The sequence below is a fragment of the Struthio camelus genome, chromosome 15, assembly GCF_040807025.1.
Source record: "Struthio camelus isolate bStrCam1 chromosome 15, bStrCam1.hap1, whole genome shotgun sequence".
NCBI classification, from domain to species: domain Eukaryota; kingdom Metazoa; phylum Chordata; class Aves; order Struthioniformes; family Struthionidae; genus Struthio; species Struthio camelus.
The window spans coordinates 2,461,985-2,489,524 of NC_090956.1; the positions used below are offsets into that span (position 1 = coordinate 2,461,985).

General features: G+C 46.2%; 1 protein-coding gene and 1 long non-coding RNA gene across 2 annotated transcripts; both read right to left on the minus strand.

Moving 5' to 3' along the window:
* Positions 1-466: 466 nt before the first annotated feature.
* Positions 467-2,120, minus strand: LOC138061032 (uncharacterized). Its single transcript, XR_011134617.1, has 3 exons — positions 2,041-2,120; positions 1,147-1,241; positions 467-519 (listed from the first exon to the last, which is right to left on the minus strand). It is a non-coding gene; the product is annotated as an uncharacterized lncRNA (long non-coding RNA).
* A 5,101-nt stretch (positions 2,121-7,221) lies between these two features.
* Positions 7,222-26,989, minus strand: LOC104141168 (uncharacterized). The gene is made up of 20 exons (XM_068907821.1): positions 26,538-26,989; positions 24,591-24,901; positions 23,896-24,025; positions 23,641-23,734; positions 22,701-22,851; positions 22,150-22,312; positions 21,497-21,622; positions 20,145-20,207; positions 18,465-18,587; positions 17,973-18,128; positions 16,973-17,026; positions 16,513-16,730; positions 15,617-15,693; positions 14,499-14,609; positions 13,326-13,412; positions 12,240-12,347; positions 11,855-11,976; positions 10,657-10,779; positions 9,163-9,205; positions 7,222-8,312 (listed from the first exon to the last, which is right to left on the minus strand). Exons 2-20 carry the CDS (start codon positions 24,694-24,696, stop codon positions 8,235-8,237), a joined length of 2,133 nt encoding a protein of 710 aa, XP_068763922.1. The 5' UTR covers positions 24,697-24,901; positions 26,538-26,989; the 3' UTR covers positions 7,222-8,234.
* Positions 26,990-27,540: the final 551 nt, after the last annotated feature.

Below are 27,540 nucleotides of genomic sequence, written 5' to 3' on the forward strand. Positions count from 1 at the left end.
AAGATGGAGGCGAAATGTCTTTCTTTACTTTGTTTTACAGTTTTAAGTGGTGTGATCTTTGCATTTTTTTTTGGGGGGGGGTCTGTACAGCCACCCCGACGCACACCAACACTTCTGGGGGGGGGGGGGGCGAGCTGGCCCTTCATGCACCCCACAGGCAGCAGCTACAGCAACATCTGGGTGGTTTTTAACCACATTACTGTGATTTAGCAGCAGAAAGGAGCCGCCAGGCCCCTCCAGCAGCCTCAGCACCCTGCATTTCACCCCCTCGCTCATGTTTGTACCGTTTTTGCCCAGCCCGACGCCCAGACCCGCGGCCACGAGCCGCGCGGAGAGGGCTGCTGGCCCCGCGGCCCGCCGAGACCCCCGCACTCACTCCGGGATGGTCTTGGACGACATCTCCCGCTTGTACTCCAGCTGGTATTTCAGGCTTTCGACCTCCTTCTTCCACTGCGGGAGGTCCCACTCATCCATGGCGGCCGGGCGTAACCGAGGGGCTCAGCGAGGAAGCGGCCGGGGCTGCAAGCAGGCAGAGCGGAGCTGTTTTGCACGGCTTTGCTGCTCTTCGCTGCTGCCCTGCTCTGTGCCAGGCTCCGGCCACTTCCCCAAGGCACCCCCTCACCCCGCGGCACGGGCACAGAAACAACCTGGACCGGGTGCCCTGCTCGCACTCTGTCCCATCCCGCTGGCTCCAGCAGGAGACGGTGCCGGGCGGCCGCTCACCAGCCTCCCAGGCAGCTCGGGCCAACGGCTGGGCAGACACGGAGCTGATTCCCTGGCCGGGGCCAAGACGTCCACCCCCCCCCCCCTTCCCAGCTCCAAGCCACCTAATTTTTGGCTCTAACAGGAGGCTGCAGCGTCCCCAGCCGCGGCAGAGCTGCTGGAGCACCCCAACTTCGGCTTTGCAAGGGGGCAAAGCTGAACTGCTGCCGGGAGCCCGAGCCGGGGATGGAGGCAGCTCTCGCCTCGCCACCGCTCAGCCTCCAGCTGCAAAAATAAAAGTACCAGCAGCTTCTCCAAGGGGAGAAGGGTGGAAAAGCCGGATCCTCACCAAGCAGCACGTGCAAAACCCCAAACGGCGGGCTGGCTTTTGGTGCAAAGGTGGCCGGTGGTGGGACGCCAGCCCCATCCCCAGCACGCCCTTACCTTAGACACAGAGCTGCCACGCTCCCGGGACACGGTTCAGGCACGGTCCTCGGTGAGCAGCCTACTGCGCCGCCAGCTTTCGGGGTTGTTTCTTGCTGCAGCAGACAAATGCAAAGCACACCCTGACCTCCCGCACCGCGAGGCCGCCCCGACACAGCGGGCGAGGGCCGAGCCGGTGGTGCCAGGCACACTCGCATGCAAATAAGTCACCTGGGGAAGCAGGCTACATTTGATTGCAATTTGGATTTTGGTACTGGCCAAGGTAGAGTGGCAGAAAATAATGCACTGGATCCCACAAATGGATGGCTTTTGGTTTTGGGGGGGGGGGTGGGGGGGGGTCTATGGCTCTCCTGCCCGGCTAGCAGCCAAAGCAGGCGCCTGGCAGCAGGAGGGAGCCCGCGAACCTCATCGGTGCTGCCAGGCAGCCGGGCCCCGCACCGGTGCACCTGGACGGGCGCCTGCGGTTCGGGGCCGGTGGTGGGAACCCAGGGCAGGGTTTGGGGCCGGGGTGGGATTTCACTGCCCGGCCCGCCCGCAGCGCTGGCCGGGGAGCTCTGCCAGCGGCCGGCACCCCGCGCCCGCCTCCAGCGGGGAAACTGAGGCTCGGCCGGGAGGGGTTGGGGGGGGGAGGTCCCCTCCTCCATCCTGCCCCGACCCCGACCAACCCGGCGCCTGCTGGAGCCCCCAAAACCGCCGTGCCCGGGCAGGTGACCGCGGCCCGGCAGCTCCGCTCCGCGCTACGGAGCGCTCGGTGCATCCCGCCTCGGCGGGATGCTCTGGCAGGCGGCTGCCGGCCCAAACCCCGCCGCGCTCCGGCCGGGGCAGCGGCAGCGCCCCGCGGGGACAACGAGGCTCCCCGCTCCCCGCACCCGGCCCCGCCGCCGCGGCACCTACCGGGGCTGCGCGTCCTCGCTGCGCGCCGCCGCCCGCGCCCGCCGCTGCGGCCGCCGCCGGCGCTGGGCAGCGCGGCCCCCCCCGGCCCGGGGCCGGCGCGGTTCCCCTCCCGTTCACGTGAGCGGGCGGGAGGGGACGGGGCGGCCGCGGCTCCGCCCGGCCCCTCGGGGCGGCTGCCGGCCGCCCGGCCCCGTCCTGCTGCTTTGAGAGCGGAGCGGGGGGCGGCGGTTTCCGAGGAGGCGCATGGGGGCGCCTTGCTGCGCGTACTGCTAATTTACGGGGGGGGGGGGGGAAGAAGAAGAAAAAAGGAAAAGAAAAGAGGAAAAAAAGAAAAAAAATGAAAAAAAAAGAAGAAGAAGAAGAAGCCCGACACGGCGGCTGAGCGGCCGGGGTGGGGGTCGGGGGGGCCATAACCGCTTGGCAGCGGAGAAGAGTCAGGGGCAGCAGAAGGGGAGAAGAGCAAGGTGATTAAAGGCAATAACAATTAGTGTAAACCGGAGGGACATTAAGAATCAAGAATTGTCTACCCATAGATAATTATGGTGAGAAGCACTGTCTTGCTTTGGGGGGGAAAAAAAATTAAAAACCACAACTTTCACCTGGAAAGATTGAGCAAAACCACAGGCCAGCCTGGGTGTCTGCCCTCTGTGCGTGGGGCCGAGCTGCCCACAGGGGCACCTGCCTCACTCGTGCACCGAGTTGTGGGGCCTGAGGGCCAAGGTAGCACTGCCAGCAGCCCCTGCAACCTGCTGCCGGTGGGGCGGGCGAGCAGCACCCGCTATAGAAATATGTGTTGAACCCAGCAGCCGCTACACCGCCTATTAATCACAGTCTGCTGTGTTGTATTCAAAGCACATCTTTTCCTACAATTTTTCTTTTCAAACCATAACCGGTCAGGACAGTATTATTATTTCGTACGGCAGGCTTCTTCATAACTTGAATTTATGTAGGGCTGACTTTTATAAAATCCATGCAGACATAGCTGTGTGTGCACATGTATGTATTACATCGGGATGTGTTTGCATAGAAAAAGCTTACATCTGTATGGCTGTGCGTGTGCGTGTGCAAAATATTGGCACCGTGTGTGCATGTGTCTATGCACAGTGAGAACACGAGCTGCACCTTCTTCGCAAGCGCCCGCTATGGTCATGCCACCGCATGAGGCTGACATTACCAAAGCGCAGGTTTTCCCCTACTTTATCGGCAGCTTGTTTTGCACACGTGGGAGCAAATGCCCCGCGTTGCCCAGAGCACGCAGCGAAAAGGTGGGTTTTGCTCCCCGCATCTTGGCTGCGTCGTCCAGCCTCGGCGCCCCCGGCCGCCTTGCATCCCCGCGCGGAGGACGCACTGACGCAGAGCCCAGCGACGCGCCAGCGGGGAGGGCGGCGCGAGCCGGCGCCGGGTCCTCCCCGGCTTCTCCGGGCGCCCGCCATAAAAAAAAAAGTCAATAGCAACAGCAGCGGCCCCAGCACGTTTAATGGTCTCTCTGGTCGCCTTCCTGATCAGAGCGCCGGTCCTGCTAGGAGCGGAGGCTGCGGTTGAGCCAAGCCGTCACCAGAGCTGCTTGGGGAAGGACGGGTAAGATGCTGAGCCTGCTGCGGCTGCAGCACATTTTCACCTAAAGGACATATATATGTATAAAAAATAATGCCAGGGCTGGGCTTGTCTGCGCCACGCTGTTGCAGGTGTGCACCAGCCCGTCGGGCTCCTGCTCGGGTCGCCACGTCCCCGGGCACGGGCTGCACTTTCGAAGCGGCCCCAGCCGCCTGCTAAAGAGGTCAGCGCTCCCGAACGCTGAACCGCAGATTATCTGGCGGGTGACATCAATCGTAATCTCCTCGCGGTGGCTCCATGCAGTTATAGGAAAGGCTTGGGTTTAATGATAAAACTCGCAGGGAACGGGCGGCTATCGGCTTTCCGTGGGTTTTGTGCAATCTGCAGGGCCAGCGCAGGATCGGGCCGCGGCGATCCTGCCGGGCCAGGCGGCGCTGCCCAAACCCCTGCGCCCAGCACCGCTGCCGCCCACCGCTTTGGTTCCTGCCCCTGGAGCCAGGCGCTCGGCTGCCTCTGCAAAAGCGCAGGGGCTGCAGGGCGGCTGAAAACGGCAAGCGTCGACCCGCTGCATCTTTCGGGTGCTTTCCAGCAGCTGCAAAGGGCAGGTCAGGCTTCCACGCCGTCCTGCAGCACGCCGTGGCCCAGGCGCAGCCGGCCCTAGGGGCCCCGCGCCACCCGCCGGCCCCAAAGCGGCAAGTGCCAGACACCGCCGAGGGCCGGTCCCCCCCCCCCCGGCCCCGTGCCGCAGCCTTCGCCCCAGCGCGGCAGATTGCAGCGCCCGCGTTATCTGCACTGACGGCCTTTATGGATTAAAGAATTACGAACTCCTGAAGTTGTGCAATATTAATGACTGCAGCCATCTGTTAATCTGGCGGCCAGCAACAAGCTGGTTTTCGCCTTGCTTAGGCCAGTTATTAAAACGGGGTATTTTCGTTTTGGCAGCTGCAGGAAAGGCGCTCAGCGTGTCCCGAGGGAACTGGGCGCTGACTCACCTACGGCTCATTATTGCTGCTCCGATGTCCTTTATGTGCAGCAGCACAGGGAGCCGGAAAGCAGGGGCAGCAGGCGCTACCCCGGCCAGCGCTAGGTGCTGTACAAGCACCGCGCTACAGCGATCGCCCGGAAGAGCTCAGTGCAGAAGAGGAGAAAAGAGAATAAATACCACCACCACTGCATTACAGAGAGGAGGCCAGAGGCAGCTCGGAGGCAAAAAGGTGTTTAGCAGCTTTGACTTCACGCCTTAGGTTTGGGCACGGAGCTCCTAACTGAGCACGGGGATGGGCTTGCCCCGCTGCGCAGAGGTGCCTCGGGGTAGAAAGATGCTAGGCAGCCCACTGGGGGGATTCGTAAAAGTGATTTTAATCCGGATTAGCTACCCAGTGTACTTTTGGCTCCTCGGTAGCTGTCGCTGTAAGCTCACTGGGGCTGGGACTGCCGAAGCCCAGAGCCGCAGCCCGACATCACCCTCCTCCGGCCCCAAAGCTGGGCACCAGCAGCTGAGGGAAAGCATCGGGCTCCAGCAGGAAGGGGATGCCGGTAGGAGACAAGGTGCTACAGGAACACAAGCGACAGCCCAGGCAGAGGGGGCATTGCCCAGTGCAGCAGTTGCACAGCGCAGCCCCCGCGCACTGCGCAGGGCCGGCTCCCTCCAGCCGGGAGCCCAGGAAGGGCTGAGCCTGCCCTCAGAACAGGGGAGCTAATTATGGCTCGCTGAGGAAGGGTATTTTACATAACTCAGTTCTCTGGTGCACACACTGTAGGGATAAACTCATTTAGCAGGTTAATTAGTGTCCTTGGTAGAAATGAGTGACTCTTCTAGCCCACTCAGCCGAGAGAACGTCTGGAAGTACAAATACAGAGTATGGGGACTGCAGGAAGAGCCAGAGCGCTTGGGGATGGGCCCGGGCCCTGACTGCCCTCGTACCGCTTTGGCCGTCAGCTCAACCCTTGAAAAGGGTATTGCACAAACCGAGTTTCCTCAGTGGGCGAGACGGCGCAGGCGCTCACTCCATGCTCGAGCTCATGCCATCAAGAGGTCAGATTTCCTTCAGCTTCTGAACATCGCAGCCCTGTTTAAAAGATTTTGGGACGTGCGTCAGCATTTCCACTTGAGAAGAGCTGAAAGGCCCGCGCTGATTCATGGCCAGCACTAGACAGCTTAAAAAAAAAAAATCTTAACACAGACTCCCACATCTGTCCTGTAGAAGAGGAGTTTCTTAGCTTTATACTTGAGAAACACCCTCCACAGCAAGTGTGATACCCATACGCGAGAGTCCCCAACCAAAGTCCCAACATGCTTCAGCCACCAGCTCAATGAGGGCATTTCCATTCCAAATTTTAAGCATATCTATCAACTCCATTATTTGACATTTGATTTTCAGTTGAGTATTTACTTGCACATTTTATTTTTTGCTTAGCAGCATCAGCTGCCTGTACATTTGCTAGAGCAGCAGAGTCAAAATTGTTAAAATACAATATTTTGAACAGACAGCTGTAGACACATTTTCAACTCCAAACTAAACATTTTAATTTTTAAGTAAGCCCTGTTCATCTCAGTTACACCTGGAGCAAAGCTGAAATCAATTTACCTTTGGGATTGTACCAGTTCCAGTCTCAGGGTAGTGGGAGGATGTTTTTTTACTTTGGTTGATTGGACGTGGCATTGGGTAGACAGGTATAAATATAACCCCCCCACCACACCCCAACCAAGTGCTAAACTTCAGAGAAAGCCAGTTTTTCATACATATCAGATTATATCATTATCTATAGCGTAAACCTCACTATGAGACTTTGCTCATTGCTGCTATAATTCATTACAATTCAGAAGTTGATAAATACTGAATAGACATCCCATTAGCAAATGAATACATTAGTCAATTAGTCCACTGAAACAGAAGCATTTCCTAGCCTTTCCCTTTCATAGGGAATCCAGACCTCACGCAGTAACGAAGCGCACGTCCCTCACCAGCTTCTTCTCCCGTCCGCACCTGGTCCTGCACCAGCCACGGGGCACCCAGCAGAGCAACCCTGCGGTGTCTACGCAGTCCCCGAGTTCAATCGGATGCTAAGGCCTGCCTCTGTACCTGACGGTACCCCGTTTTTCAGTGCAGAGCTACTTGGCTTTGCTTTTGTCTTTTCACACCCACAGCGGAGGGAAACAAAGCAGGACGTAAGCCCTTATGGCTAGTATGAAGGGAGACTACTCAAACGGGTGGTTTGGGAGAGCCCAGGGCTGGAGCCTGGAGCCCAGCAGGCTGCCCGGCCCCTCTGCATCGCTGGGACAGCACCCAGGGAGCCTTTACCAGCCAGATCAGAGCTCGGGGAAGGAAAGCTTTAACTTAGGGCAAAATGAAAAAAGCAGACGCAGCACATGAGGCCTGCCAAGGAGCCTAATGCATACGTTAACAGAAGTAAAGGGAGAAAAAGATCGTATTAGGAACATGGAAAGCAATGTGTATGTGTACTGTTTTTTTTACAGTGAGACACCAAGCGCCCACCCCTGCTGACAGCCACCAGAGCCAGATTTACACGGATCAGGGCACTTCACTCTGCTTGTTGTGGGTGAACGTGGACAACAAGACGTACATAAAAGTACAGCAACCGCTTAAAAAAGAAATGAAACAAACATAACTTCTACAAAGTTTTTATTTAACACCTTATTGTTTTACATACATCTACACTTTTATAGAAAATTTGAAAAATAATTTAGCTGACTTAGGATAAAGAAGCTGCAAAAGCCACTGCAAGTCGTAAGTGTGCAAAATACAGTACATCACATGTTAGTATTTTTTTTGCCCCTCGACTACCAAACCAATGCAGACAGATATTACGGTGCAACTAAAAAAGAGTATAATCAGGCTACAAATATATCTCTATTTCTAAATCCACAGTTCAAAAGTCAACTGTTAAACTGGCCATTATAAGGATTCAAATAACCAAGAGAGGAATCAGTACCATCCTATCAGTCAACTATTGCAGTATTGTAGTAAAAACAAAGCCCCGCAGTTTAAAAACCTAGAAAACTAGATTTTCTATATACAAGCAAAACAAGCTATTTACTGCATTAGGCCTTTCTAAATCTGATTTCTTGATACAAGTACAAAAAAAATGGAGGCTGAAGATACTACTTGAAGAGTGGGTTTTTTTTTTTTTTTTATAATTATGTATCCAATAAAAGAGGGAAGGCAAACAGCATTTTAACACATACTGTTGTACTCTTCCCTTCACTTAGGAAACTTCTACCTCCTCGGCGGTTGCTCTGCTGCACATATCTCCTCCAGAACCCCATTTGGGCAACACAACAGAAGTAGAGTCGTGCTGCTACTTTGTCCCTTCCTGTTTCTCCCCCAACCCCAAACAGCATCTCTCTGTAGACTGAGTTTTCTTAGATTTATGACCACTAACTCTAAAAACAACTGCTTAATACACAGCCCTGAAAGAAAGGAAATTTCAAGAACACTTACTGAAATAGAGACACTGTTCGCCTAAACCTAGGATTTTATTTTTAGCTTTGAAGTCAATTCTTCAGCTGAAGGTATTTAAGGGAAGAAAGAGAAGACAACCAAGGCAGAACGCATGGGAATCTAGGAAGAGATTTAGATTAAGACAAATTTAAAAAAATCCTTATGAATTTTGCTAAATTACAATTTTTCCAAAATGTTTATGAATTTGGAGACTTCATGATGAGCTGTGGTGCCAAGGGGTAGGTGCCTTAATCCCTGTCAAGAGAAAAATCGATTAATACACTTCAGTAACTTGTCATTTTTATATAGAGGAACTTGGGCTCAGATACCTCCTCAGGCAAGCTCACTTGTGAGCTTATTTGTGGGATGTGGTTTTAAAGAGAGGGGCTTATTCCCCTTCAAGCTGTGCCTGACTTTCGGTGTTTCTGACTACAAGAAAATTCATCTTCTAAAGGCTCCACACGTAATGATTCCTCCCAAGAGAGGCAATAAACTAGATGAACTAAAGTTATCTTCTCTTTACAAATCTGAGCTGGCAACTAATTAAAATATGTGCTGAGCAATTCAGTATGTAGTTAGTTTTATCTTAGCCTGCTTGGGGGCAAAGGGGCTGTCTAGACGGACAGCTGATGAGCTCTTAGGGACAAAAAGGGTTATTAGGCTGCTTTACTGAATACCTGCGACGTGACAAAAATCACAACCAAACGCTCAGTGGAAATGCACAGAAACTAGTCAAACCAGTTTTATGCTATTAGGAAGAGTAAAGTTAGGATCTGGTAAGAGCTAGTGTGTTTGGCAATTCGATTTCTTGTGATCATCATGGAATCCAACCTCAATGCAAGGGTATACAAACAGACAAGCTGTCAAAATCAACTCTTTCAACCAGTTTGAACATACGCTGAGTACAATTTTCATTGGTATTAACATGGACCCTTAGAAGACTTGAATTCATTAACCTTCTCATTCTAGCTTCTCCATATACACTTATTAGGCCAACTGTCTTGCCTCAGCCATTGCAAGCAAATGACAGAACACATTTGCCTCTCAAGTACTAAAGTCTGTCTCTTATGCTTTGCTGTTAATTCTGAAATACAGAGATACTTACTGCATTGTGAAAGAAGTTGCAAAGATGCTTTGCCCATGGACACCTAAAAAATAGATTTAGATTCTTAATTCATTTTTTCTTAGGGACAGATCTGTCCACTTTCAGCCACTCCCTAAGTTGTTCATACTCCAGTGCTATGCTTGAAGGCTAATCCAGCAGTTCACTCCAACTTCCAAATGGAGATGATTTCAATACCAAATTTAAAGAATTTAAAAACCAAGTTAGACCATCACAACAGGATTTCACCAGATTTCCTCTTGGACCTCTGACAGAGCATACTGTAAAACCTCACAAAGAGTTGCTTCTAATCTTTGACTATTTGAGTTAAAAAGAGACAGTCATTAGAACTGTAAATTTCTTCAGTGTAACCAAGCTCATACACAACTGAATAAAAGCAGCTACTTTATTTTCTCAGCTACACACAGTTAAGGGGGAAGAGAGGAAGCAGAAAAAAGCATTTTTACAAAGAAGGTTAACTTATACCTCCTAGATTTCCAGTTAAGACAGCTCAGGAAGCGAATTCTCAACATTACTCTGCTGCCATCTGCTACATATGAGAATTAAAAATGCAGGAGCAGGCAATCATTCTGCCTTCCCGTACATGAGCGCGGAGTCCTTTGATTTTAAAACTATTATGTCAATACATGAAAGTCCATCGCTCTAAAGCTTATGCTTTACTGCATAACACAAGAGAGCAAGGATTATACTAACAAAGAGCTAGGGGTCTCAAAGGTAATAGTGTGCTCTATTACCATTTGTAATCTAGATGTAATCCTTAGACTCTTCCAGAACTTCATTTTCCCTGCACACTCACTGAAGCTTTTTGCTATTGCAGAGTAAGTGGTCTCTCTTCTTTTAAAAGAGAAGAATGACAGGCATCAACTTAAGGCTGTCCTCAGTTTGCATTACAATGCACAGATGTTTCTGAATCCCACTTATGGGGATCTACTCCTCTCATTACCTTGTGAAGTACTTCTTACAAAGTAAAAAGAAACGTTGACATCTGTGCACCCACTGTATTTTGGTAGATATAGAACAATACAGATTTTGAGCTACTTTAGAATATTCTCTTTAAACAAGTATTTGAAGTATTATACCTTTGTCGGGTTCGACAATTTTTTTCTGTAAATCATAATTTTTTTTTAAACTTAAAGAGAATGAAGGGATATGGATAGTGACATTTGAGTAACAAAACTAGACTGTATGCTATCATATGTTTTCCTGTTGACTGGTCATAGTTCTCCGAAATAGATAACATGTCGCCCTAACGCAGGACACTGGGAAGTTAGAAGTCCGTTTGGTTGCAATAGGTAACACAGAAAAATTTGTAACCTACCAAAGACATGGTGCTCAGCATCTTTACTATTATTAGTAATGAGGATGTGAAAAAGCAAGAATGAACTGTGAGTTAAGACTGTGTTAACCAAAAGAAAACTATCAGCACTGTCACAACACTTAATGATTTACTGTTTAACTAGGAAGATACACACTTACATATGCAGGTTCTCTGTAATAATACTCAGAGTGAACAAGCCAATGGATTGCATTTTCTTATGCCTGCAAGTCAGGAACAGGCAAAGGAATTCACCTACATACTGAGGACCAAGGTTTTGCCACCTAATGAATATAAAACACAAGAATAACCATACTGTGTAAAAAATACAGCCCATTTAACTCAGAATTCCATCACCAGCGATGACTGAGAACAGATTCTTTGCAATGAGCTTAAGAGCAGGACAAATCTTAAGGCTTTCTTGGTATGTGAACAGCTGGACTGGGTCAGATCTATGGCCCACCTAGCCCAGTGTCGTGCTTCTTGCAAGAAGCACGACGTGCATCTTGGCCTTCTGCAAGCCAGACATACAGAAGGGGATGCCCTAGGTGCCTTTCGTTTGAAGGAAGACAGCTGCTGAAGAACAATGGTAGCTCATATAGAGCTGAACAAAATTCATAGTCTTCTAGGTATACTCGCCCCACCTTCAGTGATTCACAGCTCAAGGGCCAACTCCTTACATCAGGAGTGCTGTTTCCATGCCAGTCATACTTTACAATCTTCTAGCAATGCATCTAATTGTTTTTCAATCTGTATAAACTTAGCGTTTTTAGTTTTAGCTGTAGATAGTGTCCATAACATCCTGCATCAACAAAATCCACAACTCTATGCTGTATATACACTGAACTATAAGCTTTGAGACGTATAGCCTCAGACTGCTTTGTTCTGTCGCATTAGAGTCTCTTTATGCTCCCTGGTTCTTGTACCAGAAGAGAAGATGAACAATTACTCCCAACGCACCTTTTGCTGGACACACGTGATTTAACAGATCAGTATCACAACCCCAAGCTCAGATGGCTGTGTCAAGGTTAAGGACTCCTCTCATAGAGGTTGTTCCACATCTCTGATCACCCTTGTCATCCTTCTCTGTCTTTTCTAGCTCTACAGTATTTTCGAGAAGAGGAACCAGAACCACGCACAACACTCAAGATACAGATGCAGCATTTACACACAAAGTTTTGTCCATTAGTTTCCTATTAATTCCTAACATCCTATTTGCACTCTTGGCTTTTCTAAAGCACTGAGCTGGCCATTTTCAGAGTTATGGATTATATCTTTGCTGAATATTACTGCTGTGGGACCACTCTTAATGCATCCATGAACAAACAGCCAGACTTCAGGAAGCAAATGCTTACTCACAGTTTTAGCATCGTTGCTTTTCGACAATCCAGATCTCTCAAAATCAAGTTGACAGTGCCATGGAGAACATGTTCTTCATAGGAAAGATGGTCTAATAATAGCCTCAGAGCCCAGAAGTTATTCTAGGAAAAGATAAAATTAAAAGACAAAATGAAAAATAAAAATTAAACCTATGATTTAACCTCGGCATCAGTCATTTCTTAAGGAGAAAAAAACACCCACAAAAAACCACATACACCAAGCAGAAATTAAAGGTCAGCAAAGCTTAAATAAAACAAAGCTAAGAAAGAGTTAAATGTGCCTAAAAGCTCTAAGTGATGTTACATGGATTTTAAGTGTCATTTGCTTTAATCTGTTAGAACAGAACTCAATATCTAGGACTTACCCCAAATGCCAGGGCTATCTCTAGGAAGGAATTCAAATATGGAAGATCACAGAAAAGCATCTGCTGTACTGCTTGCACTGCGAGAATAAGACAAGCCTCACGGTGCAGCTACAGGAAGAAATATCAATAAGAAGTACGCATATGTAAAAGCCCACTTTCCCACTACTTGTCCATTGCATCTATTCAAATCAGCAGGAAATTACTACCACTCCAGTCAGAAAGAGGTTGGACGTCACACTACATCCAGAAGAATCTTAGGAAGACCACAAGATAGGAGAACAGAAAGGGTACTTCATTATACAGCATCTTTCACCTGATGCTCTCCAGCTCCTCACAGAAACATGAAGTCTGACACCATCACAGTAAAGCAGGACTACAATTAAGTGGAAAAGGAAAATTCCGGCCCAGGAGCCACAGCAGTTGAGTAAGTTAAGTGTAATTTCCTCAAAAGCAGTGACAAGTCAAGCAGGATAAGATGGCTCCTTAGGTAGGTGACTGCATCCTTATTCCAAACAAACGGCTTCTACCCGCCTTGTTTTTCCAAATCATTGCGATTTGCATACTTCAGATTAGAAAACCTTCTGACTGTATTTACTAAACCCATTCCAAATCACCTTTAGAGATATCCCACTACACTTGAAATCATCGCTCAAAAAACTTCAGAAATTCCAGGCTATTCTGATAAAATCACATACGTTTGTTTTGAGACAAGCAATACTGCCAACTCTCAAAAAACGGCCTCCAATTTGAATCAAACAACGCAAGATGACTCAACCTGAGAAGTAAATACAGGATTGAGAACTGCCAACTGCTGCATTTTATAAATGCATAAGTTTAGACAGCAAGGCATTAAGACTTTTACCAGGGTGAAGGCAGTGTCAGACCAGAACAGACTACAGGTCGTTTACTTTCAGATACCTGGTCCAGCTTTCAGACTATGCTAAGAATAGTCTTATGCCACTTCCCAGAAATCTTCAAGCCCCCCTTAAAAGCTTGTCATAACAGTCTGACTGTCTGCAATATGGCAATTTCTTAAAGTACAATACAACAACTGGTTAGTTTTCTTATTGCCATGCACACACTTACATGAGAAGAGAAAATAGCAGATGGCAAAGAAATATTAACTTTTGCCTTCAGCTCATCCAACAGACCACTACTGGCAGCCAGCACTCCCTGCAAAAGAAGTATTGAGTCACAGGTAAAGAAGGCTGCCCATATAGTCTATATACAAACACTACTCAAGACAATTCTGTGATGTACTACTTTAATGTGATTTTATCTATTTTTTGCAGCACCTTTTACAGATGAGGTTGATTTTTACAAGGGTGTCCTCAAGCCTCTTTGAGATTCCACAGCACCTACTAAGCAATATCACATAACCTCTTCATTTTAACCTACTATGCTTAGCAGACGTTTATTTTTGCACCTTTGAAAAAATACCCAGATATTGGCTCTTTTAAACTATTAGAGTACATTTTTCATAAAGAAAGGCAACTGCTTTCCTATCTATTCTGCGGTTATCTGATTTATCTTAACACTAGAAGATACAGAATCAGTATTAGGCACTCTGCAGGCAGAGTTAACTTGTTTACCACAACATTTAATGCTTCTTTGCGCTCACCATGACATATCTGTGCTGTGTGTTAGATGTAAGAAACAGAAGTGAGCTTCCCAGTAGACTGGTTCTGTAGGCGCAGACTGAGGTATCAGCTATATCCTAGCAGGTACAACATCTACATTTTAAACACAATCCTGAAGAGCTCTTATGAAGCTTTGACGCTTGGGGGGAAAAGCTGCATCTGTGACAAAGGTACTACAGCATAGCTTGTCCAAACAATAGATCATGCACAGGGACTTTGGGCACAGACAGAGGAACAGGTCACTGTGCATCAACTTTGCTAAAAAAAAATGGAGATTTACACACCCTTTCATCTCACAGAAAGAAAAACAGACATACAAAGTAAAATAAACCAACCTAAACAGCTTTCACTAGAACTTAAACATAGCTTTTACTAGATATTTGCAACATGTCTTGTGGGAGGACAGTTGTTTTCAACAGGTGAGTCTGAATAACTGACACCTGAGTCACCACATTTTGCAGGCAAAGGATTAGATTCAGCGCATACCAAGAGTATTTGATAATGCACTGTAAAGCTAACCTCAATATTTAAAAGAATGAGCCAATATCCACACCAAATGAAGCCTAATATAAAACCAAAACAACAAATGCTTCCATCTTATAGTATTTTTTCCAGTTACCTCTTGGAATTCAAGTGGTGGCTCTTTCAACGACAAGGGATGTAGGTATCCGTTTTTTCCCAGCAAACTGCTACTGCCCAAAATCATGATGAGAGAACTCCAACATTTGGGCTGAAACACAGCAGAACTTTTACTTTATGAAGTCCTTCAGCCAACCAGATAGAACTAGGTAAATAAATTTATCCCCCCCCCCCAAAAAAAAAAACAAAACTGTACATAAACCAGAACCTTTTGCAATCAGAATATGCCTCTTTGACAATTAGACGGGCATTCAGTATTTTCAGAACAGCTAGGTTCTTTTGGCTTTCCTTAAATAACCTGATCAAAGGAAAATAAAGTGCTTTCTTCATTCCCTTATATAATGGAAACATTACTTGTATGCGCTCAGATTGCACACTAATGTTCAGGGCTTCTCAGCCCCTGAATTCCGTCAGGTGGCAAACACCCCATCCATGTTACCTTATCTGTAGCAAAAGGCAACGCTTTCCTCATCTGTCATGTTTCTATTTTATGGCCGATGAACAGACCTGTAGCTGGTGTTATCATTACAGCCCCACTGACAAGTATCAGAGCATGCATAACTTAGGATGGAGAACTGCCTAAAACAGCTGAATAGCATAACAGTAAAGACATATTCAATATACGTATGGCACTTTCGCTTGTTGTTACCTCATTACTACAGCATGCTGTTGAACTGAGTAAGCTTGCAATGACTACAAAGATACAACATTTGTCATAATTGTATCAGTAACCTCCCAGCTGAGCCAGTGGACAATTTACACAATTTGAGACCTGTATCTGGTTTGTGGTAAGTACATCATAGCACCTCAAGATAGGAGCCACGAACTCCAAGGTCTACAGTTAGGGAAAAAAGGACTGAAGAAATGATACTTGAGAAAATTTTTTCGCTCGCAATTTTTTCCGAACGAGTGATAAAAAACAAACAAGAACAAACAACCAAAACAACTCACAGGAGAAAAAAGTTTCAGGGAAGTGTGAACTATGTAAAAAGCACCCTGACAGTAAACTCTTGTACTAGAGAAATAGCATGTGGACAAAGTAGACATGTGCAGAAATAGTCAGTGGGTCACAGAAACACAATTTTAATACAGACTCACATTCCTGTATAGCAACATATTGCTGTAAAGCAGTTTGAGTGCCTGCTTAATCAGAACACCGTCTTTCAAAGGAGACCCTGCAAGAAGAAAAACCCAAATATATCTTGCATCCTCCAAATAACTACAGTGTATAAACAAAAACAAGACATTAACTTCATTGCAGATACACTTCTACATAAATCTAACAAAAATAAGATAAGGGAGGGCCTGCAGCTTTTCTATACAGAGTCTGCATCAACCGTAAAACGTTATCCCAGAAAGCTGCCCAAAGGACTAAATACAATTTAGCGTAAGTCAATGTAGAGGATGATCCAAAATAGCCTTCATTATGTACACCGTATCACGGCACAGCGTGGTACACACTGTCAATCTCATACTTCTAAGACTTCTACTAGTAACAGAACAGCATCTCTAAAATAAGTCTTTTGTTTCAGAATACACCTTCTTGACAAATATCATGAACCAAGCCAGATCAGTCAGCAGCCGCTGATCTAACAACAAAACGCAATACACAGATCATGAAATACACTGATCTTTCCATCAGAAAGCCTTCATCCTCAAGGTCAAGGTTGAGACATATCATGAGGCTAAGTTATAGACTGACATTGGTAGTGTCATGATCTAATAAAGGGCTTTGTATTTCTTTTTTAAAGAGATTGCTTTGAGAAAAATAGATTCACAGCTGACCAAAGTCAGCTTTTTCTGCTAAGCGCGCTAAACAAATTTATGCTCAAATCTAAAGACTTCCTTCTTGCCTAGTGTTACGTACTACATGTTAGCCTGGAGAATTTATTGCTGAATTCAGAATCCCTTAGAATGTTACTAAATTTAGTAAGAAAGTAAAAGCTGCAACCAAGAAAGGCTCTAAACCTATGAAAACAAAAAAGGATACTTGCCAATTGTAACCCAAGGCCCAGAGTCTTGAAAATCCTTTCCACTGGGGACACTGCCTGTTCTGAACATCTTTAAGTAGATTTCAAATTGTAACGGTGTTACCCGGCAGGCAGTACAGCACGCAAGGCTATTGACTGGAAACAACAGTGAATGTGCAGCATCAAGGAAGTCTCCAGTTTTACACAAATAGAATGGGATTTTATCTCTAAGGTCTCTTAACCTGGAAAGAAGAAAACTGATCATTTGATTTTTGTTAACATGGAAGTTTGATAGCACTTAGTATCCAACTACACTTAACTAATACACTACAACCGGTAAGGCAGAAAGCATTTGCAATGCAATGTTACTTTCCATGAGCAAACAGCCACCAACATCTTGCTGCTTTGCACTCTGCCATTCTATTTCAGGTTAAAACACAGACTGAGACAATCTGAAGGCAAAGAAATTAAGAGAGTCACTTACCCTTTGGCATCATTGCATTTCACAGCTCTCAGGTAGCGAACAACTTCTTTATAGCTGGGGATGGGGGGGGAGAAAAGGAAGCATTAGCCTGTGTACAGGTTAATCAAATATTTATTACAATTAGTAAAATAAAACAGAAGTTCTTCCGACATGGAAGACATTGCAAAAACAGTATAGAAGTACAACTGGCAGAGAAGAGACATTTGGCTGCAAATACAAAACTGAAGTGCTGTAAATTAAAACTGCCTTTGTGCCATTTTCTGATAAACTCAAAGAGCAAAATCTCTGGACAAAGACATACCTACCATTACAAATTACTTCATACCTATATCCAAAAAAAAACAACACTACCCTTACACTAGAGTAAGGGAAGATGACCTGAACGAAGCCTCAACTTGACCTGCCTCCATATCATAAAGCCGCAAAGAAACCACGTTTGTTTATATAGTATGGATGTTCTGCTTTGCTAATGAACTTTCCAAGGGACTAAGTTCCAAAAAAGACACTACTGAACACAGCAGATAGCTGAAATAAGCAGCTGTTCTCAGATAAATTATGTACGCTGGCAAAACAGAATGAGATTGCCTTGCAATTTAATTAAGTCGCTTGCATTCACACTTAAAGACCCAGAGATCAGAACATGCTTTTTTGCCGTCTCCCACCTAGTCAGCCTTTGATCAATAGGACTTATTTTAAATGTCAGCATCTAAGACCTACTGAGGTTATGTAAACAAAGTAGTTCTCTCCACTTTGCTATTCTTTTAGGGTCCTGAAGTACAAAGAGGGCTCTTGTTTCTGCTTTGGAATCATTCAAAAAAATACTAGACTTGTTTATAACAAGTAATAGGCACGAGAAGCTTTGAATACGTTTTCACTTTTTATGTTTCCCCATAATGCATAACTTTTGCAGAACCGAAACACAGTATTGCAGTCAATACTATGCAAAACAAAGTTGAGTTTATAAAATGAAAAAACCAAAACAAGACCAAACCAATCTTACTTTGTTTTGTCTATCAATTTCTCCACTCGAGCCTGTATAACAGGAAGTGTTTCCCACAGAAATACTTTTCTTCCTTTCTGTGTTCTTTGGCCAGTAATGTTCTGGCCTTTTAAAACAGTGGTCAGTAATACATGGTCCCATGGTACAACATTTAAGCTGGAAGGAAAAAAAAAAAATGTCATTCTTAATGCACTTCATTGGCACAGTGTAATTTATTTTCTTTAAGTAGCATGATGATTTTACTAATAAAGTATTTTGAAATTTATAGTTCATTTCTGAAAAGTGGCTGTATGGACAACAGCTCAGCCATAGTATTAAACAACAATATTCCACTATGGTAAGGACAGCTCAGGTAAAAAGTAGGTAAAAATTCTGAAACATTCCTTTAACAACACACACATCTCTAGAACCATCAGTGAAAGAACTATTCTCTATAGCTGTATTCAAGTTAGGCAACTATATAAAAACATATTCTAAAAACAAACAACATACCTATTTGAGAAGCCAAAACAGTGACATGGAAGTGATATGGATTGAAAAAAATTAACAAACTTTTCATACAAGCTTTTTGGGAAGTCACACAACACCAGCATCCTTTGAAGTTGTGTTGTGATTCTGTGTTATAAAAAGAAAGAGTTAGATCCTTGAGGAATTAAGTCAGAATCTTTTAAAAGCAGATGAATCATGTAGACTACTTCTTCTTAAACCCATGGGAAACCAGTCTGTAGTTTTTTTGTTTTGTTTTTTTTTTAATATTTCAGGTAGACATTTTGGAACTAAGTTTAAATTCATAACTAATAGGATTGCATTTTTGTTATTATTTTTAAACACCAATGAAACCAAGGCTCTTTGCTATTGCTTTTTAAGACAGAATCCCACTGAGTGTATGGGAGAAACACTACTGCAGCAGCATACAATGAGCTAGATAAGCAACCTGATTACTGTCTGTGCCAAGAGAAATGCAAAAAACTAAGAACAGTAAACATCAGTTGCATTTAAAATTTCCTTTAATGTCATTTCTGAAGTAAATCATAAAAGCAACAGCATGTCACTTCACAATTTACCTTAAGTGTCATTAAACTATAACAATCCAGCATGACTACGTGATTACTGATCTGAACTCTTGGCAACTTTAAGAATAGCGAAGTCTTCATCACCTACAGTTTTCAGTTAAGACAAAACACTGACACAAATCAGAGCCTACCCTTTTAAATCTGAGGGAGAGAGTAAAAAATAGCGTCTTGCCTTTCCTGTTCTTTTAAAGTCAGAAATTAATCAATTCACCAGTAGTCACTTAAAATGAAACTCAGTATAGGATTTAGGTTGTACCCATCATTAGTTCAAATAGGAAGTGGGATGTATAATCGTTTTTGAGTGTTCCTAAAAAAAGTTAATTCCTATTTCATTAATCTTCTGTTGCAAGTGAGTTTCAGGTTAAAGGTGAAGTATAAAGCTAAAATGAGAAATGAATTAAGCCAAGCGAGCTAGATGTCCTCATTCATCAGCCTCTGGGGGAACTTTACTATGTTACATCCCTGACTACTCCCCCCTTGCTGAGGACTAGACGGCTCATGTTTTGATTCTTAACAGACGCTATATACTCTCAGGCTTACTAATCGCAAGTAGCTACACCATCTTCTGGTCTGGCCTTACAAAACACTCCTAGACTACAGTCTAAAAGTTATCCAAGGGTTTTTGGATGTTTACATGGGGCTGATCAAGGCAGATATTGCCTTTGTTCTTCACAAAAAGTGGACTAATATTCAACAGAACGGCTCCAAATCCCAATTTGTAGCGTATAACTGTAAAACACGATAGCATGCTAAGGTATCTGCCTATAGAGCAGACTGGTGCATATTGTTGTTGCTTTGTATTCTTCTGCCTTTCCCTACCCGTCTGCAGTTTACACCCAGGCAGTAGGCTCTCCTTGCTTTGGTGCTCTTCCCTGATAGTGGTTCCTGATGCTACAGATCCATAAGACTATATATATCTGTATTCTGGAGCTGTGCAAATTTACTTTTGGCCTTTAAGAGCTAAGGCATTCCCATTTTCCTTTATGCTTTTGGAGAAGAGTCATCTTAAATGTGTTTTGTACAAGTACCATAGCAGAAAGTTTGCGGCCACCAACCATCCTGTTGACACCTCAGCATTATATGAGAGGACAAGTCTCACCTTTGCAGCAGACAAGGGACAGCAATCTTTAATGAAGCAGTCTGACCAAGGTTCTGCCAGCTTCTAAGAAAATAAACAAAACAAACAATGCACTGTTTAATGCTTATGTTCTCTTTCTACCTTTTTTCCTTCCCTATGCTCAACTGCTTAGGAAAACACTTCCTTAAAAGAGCAAAACACTTCCTTAAAAGAGCACTGGGAGCTAAAAAGGTAATAAGAATTATTCCAAACAGTTTTAGCAAGTGCTTAAATTGTAAAAACATTTTATATTCTAGAATTAACACTGTTTGTTTTACAGCACTAAAGTATACCAAAGTCACACACAAAGACAGTACAGCAGTACCTAATCACCTACCCTGCTTTATTAGGCCACCAAGTGCACATCTTTGACCGTGCAGGGTCCCAAAGGGTTGTACGTCATCAGCCCCCTGAGACGATCAAACCACATCCCATCTGACTACAGTGAAAGCTCTGGGACTCAGAAAAGCATACAGAGAGAGACTTACTCAAATAATACATCCAGCCTGCTCCTTGCAAATCCTGACAGTTCCCCAGAAAAAAGAATTGCAGAGAAGATGCTGTGGTCTGAACTGGTTTGACAAGTCAGAAACATTTACTGCTGCTTTGCAGATACCCTTGAATTTAAAACCCAAAATATTTAGATTTTGCAAAGGAAAGCTCTGGGACCTTGCTCAAGCTAGGCAGTAAAGAAGCACGAAACATGCACGTGTGCATCACAACAAACACAAATGATGTAAACAGGAAAAGAAACAGCAAGATAAGTAGCAAAGACTGAAACATTTAAAGCCTTTTTTAAAAAAGTTATTAAGTATTGCATCCTCTCACTGAAACAGGTCAGCTTCCTGGAGGCTTACAGGAGGGCTCTAAGACCTGTCACCTGAAGAACATCACATTCTCACTTCCCTCCAGTTCGGAAGCAGAAGTTCTTCTGCACAACACAGCTTGTCTGTTCTCTCAGGAAAGCTCCCCTGCCCCTGTACGTTCTCCTGCGGAATCAGTTCCCACCCTCCACCATTTGCTGTCTTCCTGCCTCTCTCCTCCCAGTTCCCTCCCCTCATCTGAGATCATCTCTCCCCCTCCTGACTCAATCCCAGTCAACTCCTTCCTCCCACATCCAGCCTCAGCCCTTCTCTTTTCCCTAAATCCCCCCTTGTAACCAATTTCATTTCTCCCTCAGGTGTACTCATGTTCCTCTTATTGTGCTGCCACCACAGCTGCGATATTTACAGTATCCTTTCCCTTAATACATGGGAAAACAGCATTCTTGCTTATTCTCTTCCCCTTGAGAGGCAAATGAGGATTACACATCAGTTGTGGAACGGGATACTTACAAAGCAGGGTCTTTATGAAGTGCTATCTCTTTAGCTGCTCCCAGAAACATGACAGCAGCAGCTTTAGGATTCTCTCTTTCTGCCTGATTTAAAAATCTGGTTACCAGCGCAAAAACTCCAGAATACCTAAGAAAGATAAGCAGCCCATGATGTACTTTGTAAACAAATGGCAATTATGACCATTCTGTAGTTTGAAAGCAAGTTGATTCGTCTTTCCTTGATGAGAATCCAGGAGACAGTGACAGAGCATTTGCACAAGTTTTCTTTTAAGCATTCTGGAGGCACACACTGGACTAAAAGTGGAACCCAGTCCTAGCAGACTAGAAAGAATATGGGCTTTAGTTTCATGCTTCCCTAAACTATAATAATGAAGCATATGATAAAATTATCAATAACCTAACAATGCTAAGATCCTTGATAATAATCAAGCATCTTAGCACAGCAGGAGAGATTTATTTAAAGATGTAGTTAGGGGGCTGCTTAAACTACATCCAAGTGCAACCCAACTTCCCACTGGCTAAACCGTCTCAGTTACGTTTCAGCTATTTTCAGGTTGCCATGATTCTAATTATTACTTGACTAAAGGAAAACAAACCTGCTTTGACCAAGATGTATTGCTAGTAGCCGAGTAACTGAATTCTGCCGTCACTTACTTGTACACAACCTCCATTTGGCGTGATTTGCAGGTATTGCATTGCCCAGGTGGCAGTTTTGGGAGACAAAAACATTCGTATTGTTTGGGAGGCATTTTTTCTCCAGTCAAATACTTATTATATTCCACCGAAAGTTCACGGATAAAATTTATTAGAAGACTTCCTAGAAGGGTGAGCAGAGGAGATGTGAAACTGTTAGTGCAAAAATCTTCTTCAAACCATGAAGAAACAGACGGTCATTCACATGCACCTTATATAAAAGGTTTTGCAAGTTATTTGTGCCCAATCTTATTGGCCAGGCAAACTTTTCTGCTTCTTCCTGGAGGAGGAAAACGCGTGACTAGACCTGCAGATTTGTGTCTGGTTTGTGTACGCCCCAGGAAAAAGGTAGCAAAAGTAAGCTACCACCCAAACAATTCACCAAGCCTTAGCAAAGAGGGCTGTGGACCGAAGAAATTGCCCTTGCAGGTTACAAAGGTCATCAAGCCACAGACTGAGCAGCCATTGTGAGCCACTGGTCTTCCGGGACAATATGAGAGCATAATACTCACCACCATGCCGAAGGTCTGCATCTATGTCTGTGAGCTCCAAATTGAACATTACAAGAACACCAGCCAAGGCAAAATCACGCTGGTCCTTCCAGAATTTGCTTTTGTTATGCGCATTGCAATGACAAAGGGAAGGGGTTGTCCAGTTCTGGCACTATTTCACAAAAAGTGAAAGACAGGAAAAGTGTTTGTTTCAGCTGAGCAAATCAAGAGTTAGTTCCTCTCTGAGTGAAGGACTATAATTCACTTCATCCTTTACATGACTAGGCAAAGGCACAGTGAGACGTATTGACAGGAGGTCAATATGGCAATACCTCGATACCATGGCATGAAAAGAAAAGGAAAAAAAAACCCCACTAATTCCCCCTCATTCCCAAACACCTTACAGGAACACTTAGGGCCGGCATTCTCCCAGTGGGTTGGTAACAGAGTACTGTTTTCGGATGCTCCCCCCTACATCTTTCACAGTTCAAAAACTTTTGAACTCTTAAAAACCGAAACAAACAAAAAACCCAACTTCCCCTCACCTTAGTCTCAGGTTAGAAAAACCTAAGAGTTTGACCTTCATCTACTGCTGTGAAAAGGAATCAGATTACTAAAACAGACAGCATGAAATACACCGTGTGCCTCAGGCAAACAGGAGCTACGTTTTTTTAGATCAAGCAAAGAGCCGTTCCAATAACTTCCCAGTTTACTAGAAGTAACCTCAGACATTGACCAAATGGAAAGTATTAGTAGTATTGGGAAGACGACAGATCCCAGCGTTTGGGATCTGTACCAAAGACGACAGATATCAACGTTTTGGAGGGGAACTGTTAAAATAATCAAAATGTCATGTATCATTTGTTCTTTTAATTGTGCATAAGAATTATTTCTTTCAAAGCCTGTTGAGGAATTCAGTTTACTCAAAGTTGTGTGTTTCTTTGCTATAGCTCTTCCTTACCTCAGAAGCTAGCTTATCACAAATGTAGCAGTAGCACTGATTACAAATATCAGCATTTTTTCCAAGGGGTGAACATGTATCACATTCCATTCGCCTACAGAGTTGAAAAACAAAACATTGTTTACGGCACAGGCTACATATCTATCCAACTCTATTTCTGCTTTCAATTCTTAAAATCCTAACAGGATTACTTGCAAGGTGGACTAAATGTGGAAAAGGAAACCCCCATATTATCCTCCACATCATTGAACATACTCAAACGGATGTCTTGTACAGTCGTATCTTGCATGAGGCATAACTTTGGCTTGTTTACAGAAAGTAACCATTAGTTCACCCTCCTCATCCACAACCTCTCCAGATTTCTCCTCTTCCAGGACAGTCGTCTCTGTAGAAAAGAGAATACCCAGGATAAATCAGTACAAAATAACTACAGCTTCATTACAAATTAAATCAGCTATTGACATTTATTTCTGAAGCACTTCAAGGCAGGGATTTTGTTATGATTTCATATCGTGACAATAAAAAAAGGTACACTGACCTGGGACAAAATCCTCCACCTATCGAGAGAGATAATTTAACTAAAAGGGGTCCAATGAACACCAAAAAGGGCCCAGTCTCAGACAGCTTAGTGATATTTTTGAACCTATACAGCAGTATTCTTTAGCATAATTAGTGCTGTTGGAAAAATTCCAAGGTATGAAAAAACGCTCCTTTCTACGGACTTCAGGAGAATAAGTATGTTTCATTTTGTCTATTATTGCGCCACTTTCTGCTCATTGAAAGACCTCAAAATTGTGTTGGGAAAATAACAACAGACCGTGCTGTTTGAAAGTACAGGTTGGACCAGAGACATCCTAAAGTCTCTTCCAATCCTAGTTACTCTGTGATTTTACTTCAGCTTATCTTAAAAGTTACCAAACTTTACAAAACTTCATAGATACAATACTTACCTAATGGGTCTACTAACACAACTGAACTCCCAAGCGTGTTCTCAGCTTCATCATCACTGATCAGGATTACACTCTTCTCTTCCTCGTCTCCATTTGATGGCCCCATGCTTATTAAATTCCAAAGGAAAGGAACTATGCAGCAGCAAATAGGACAGAAGGATGTTTCCCAGTTATGAAGGTCCTTTCCTCAACAGAAGACTCAGATTCCTCATCTATGTTGAGTAAATTACACTTGGGACAGAAACATTTAACCCTCACAGGAGTCAGCAGCTCAGAAAACGTTGCGCTTCCCATCCAAAGCAGAGAGAAATCTAAAAGCAAGGAAGCAGGAACAGAACAAAATGTGACACCTGCTATTCCTTTGGTGGGACAGCCTTTGAAAAGAGCTATTAATTTAATAATAAAAACTATTATTTTTTCCAAATACTTTAGCTACCCTTCGCAGATTACCTGCCAGAGGCATCAGAAAGGCTTAGCACAGGCCAGCCTGCTCTCACCGCTCACGGAGTCCCAGTCCTTCAACAACTACTTCCCCCAAATTCACCCCCGACTCCCCCACAATCCATCCTGTGTCCTCCCATAACAGCCCCCTGCTCCCATCGGCCCGACTCCCCTCATCCCCTCCCCTCTTAACCACGGCACGCCCCCCACAGCTGCCCCCCCCACAATCCCCTCACCCCAAAACCCATCACACCCCCACAACCACCTCCCCCACACCACTGCCTCCTCTCCACCTGTCCCAGGCAGTCCTAATCCCCTCTCCCACCTCCCCACGCATCAAGTCCCCCATGGCCACCTCCCCCAACCCACTCCTCTCCCCTCTCAATCCATCCTGACCCCCCTCAGTCTCACTCCCCCACTCCCCCCCCAAGTCCCCTCAGCTCCCTCCCCCACAGCCTCCTCCGGGCTCCCTCCTCCCCAGTCCACACCAAATCCTTCCTGTCTTCCTCCCTGCCCCAATCCACCCCACCCTCGGTTCCCAGCCCCTGCCAACCGCCTTTCGGCTCCCTCCTCCCCACTCCCCCCCCCCCAAACCCCCTCAGCTCCCTCCCCCACAGCCTCCTCCAGGCTCCCTCCTCCCCAGTTTCCTCCCCCCAAGCCCCCTCAGCTCTCTCCTCCCCACAACCCCCCCCAAACCCCCTCAACTCCCTCCTCTCCACAACCCCCCCAAACCCCCTCAGCTCCCTCCTCCCCAGTCCCCCCCCCCCAAACCCCCTTAGCTCCCTCCCCCACAGCCTCCTCCGGGCTCCCTCCTCCCCAGTCTCTCCCCCCACCCAAAACCCCCTCAGCTCCCTCCTCCCCAGTCTCCCCCTCACAAACCCCCTCAGCTCCCTCCTCCCCAGTCTCCCCCTCACAAACCCCCTCAGCTCCCTCCTCCCCAGTCCCCCTCCCCCAAACCCCCTCAGCTCCCTCTCCCACAGCCTCCTCCGGGCTCCCTCCTCCCCAGTCTCTCCCCCCACCCAAAACCCCCTCAGCTCCCTCCTCCCCAGTCTCCCCCTCACAAACCCCCTCAGCTCCCTCCTCCCCAGTCTCCCCCTCACAAACCCCCTCAGCTCCCTCCTCCCCAGTCTCCCCCCCCAAACCCTCTCAGCTCCCTCCTCCCCAGTCTCCCCCCCCAAACCCCCTCAGCTCCCTCTCCCACAGCCTCCTCCGGGCTCCCTCCTCCCCCCAACCCCCCCCCCAACCCCCTCAGCTCCCTCCTCCCCAGTCCCCCTCCCCCAAACCCCCTCAGCTCCCTCTCCCACAGCCTCCTCCGGGCTCCCTCCTCCCCAGTCTCCCCCCCCCCCAAAACCCCTCAGCTCCCTCCCTGCCCCCCACCCCCTCCTGGCTCCCTTCACCTCAGCCCACCCCACACCCCTCCGGACTCCCTCCCTGCCCCCCAACCCCCCTAATTCCCTCCCCCGCCCCCTATCTCCTCTCCGACGCCCCCGACCGCGACCACCGCACCTCGCCGCCCCGCCACTCTTTGAACCAATAACACCTTCCGCGGTGGCGACCCCGGAAGTGCTCCGCGCGCTGACGCTGGCCGCGCTACTTCCGCCCTGGCATGGGCGCCCTCGGCCGCCGCCTGCCGGCCATGTTTGGTGAGGGCAGGCGGTGGGCCTCGCGCCTCGCGTATGCCTGCAGGCCTCCCCGCCTTAGGCGCGGGGCTCAGCGGGAGGTGGAGGAGGGGTGTCGCCGTCCGCCTCAGGGCGGTAAAACGCGCCACCCCCTCCGCCACCTCCCCTGTGGCCTTTCGGGAGGCCCCTCGGTGTCCGAAACCCCGCAGGGCACAACCCTGCGCGTGTCCCCGCCGGTGGCGCCAAGGCCGCGTTCGGCCTCCTCCGCCGAGGCCGGCCTCCTGCCGCCGCTCCTCACGGAGCAGAGGGTTTCCGTGCGTGTTGTCGTCCTCCATAACCGCCAGGTCAATCCCAATTCCGGCTCTCCCCTTTGGAGGAGGGAAAAAGGAAAAGCCCTTTTGGCAAGGTGACACGTCTTGCGCGTTTAAAGAGCTCTGGTAACGCTAGATGGTACTAGAGGTCCGCAGTGCGGACGAGCAGGACGTCTTCACCGTGCAGGACCAAAATTACCAAAAAAAAAAAAAAAAAAAAAGGGAGTTTGCAAAACATGGAAACCTGAAGATGTAAAGCTACAACACAGTAAATTGCTGTTGGCAAAATACTCGCTTTTTCCATGGGTATAGCAGGAGAGCGGACACTTTTCTGATACTCGGGACTACAAGTGTGACATAATATTTGTGGTTAAAAATTACCAGCAAAGTGAAGGAGTTAGGATCTGCTAGAGAAGCATTTGAGGACTAATTCCCAGAAAATTTTTCATTACTAGTAATTAGTTAACGGTTCAGGGGAATTCTAGCAGGTATTTTAATTTAAACAGAAACAGTCATTAAATCATAAAACTGATGTACATTTCTGGTATTGTTACTTTTAAAAACAATTGAAACAACACT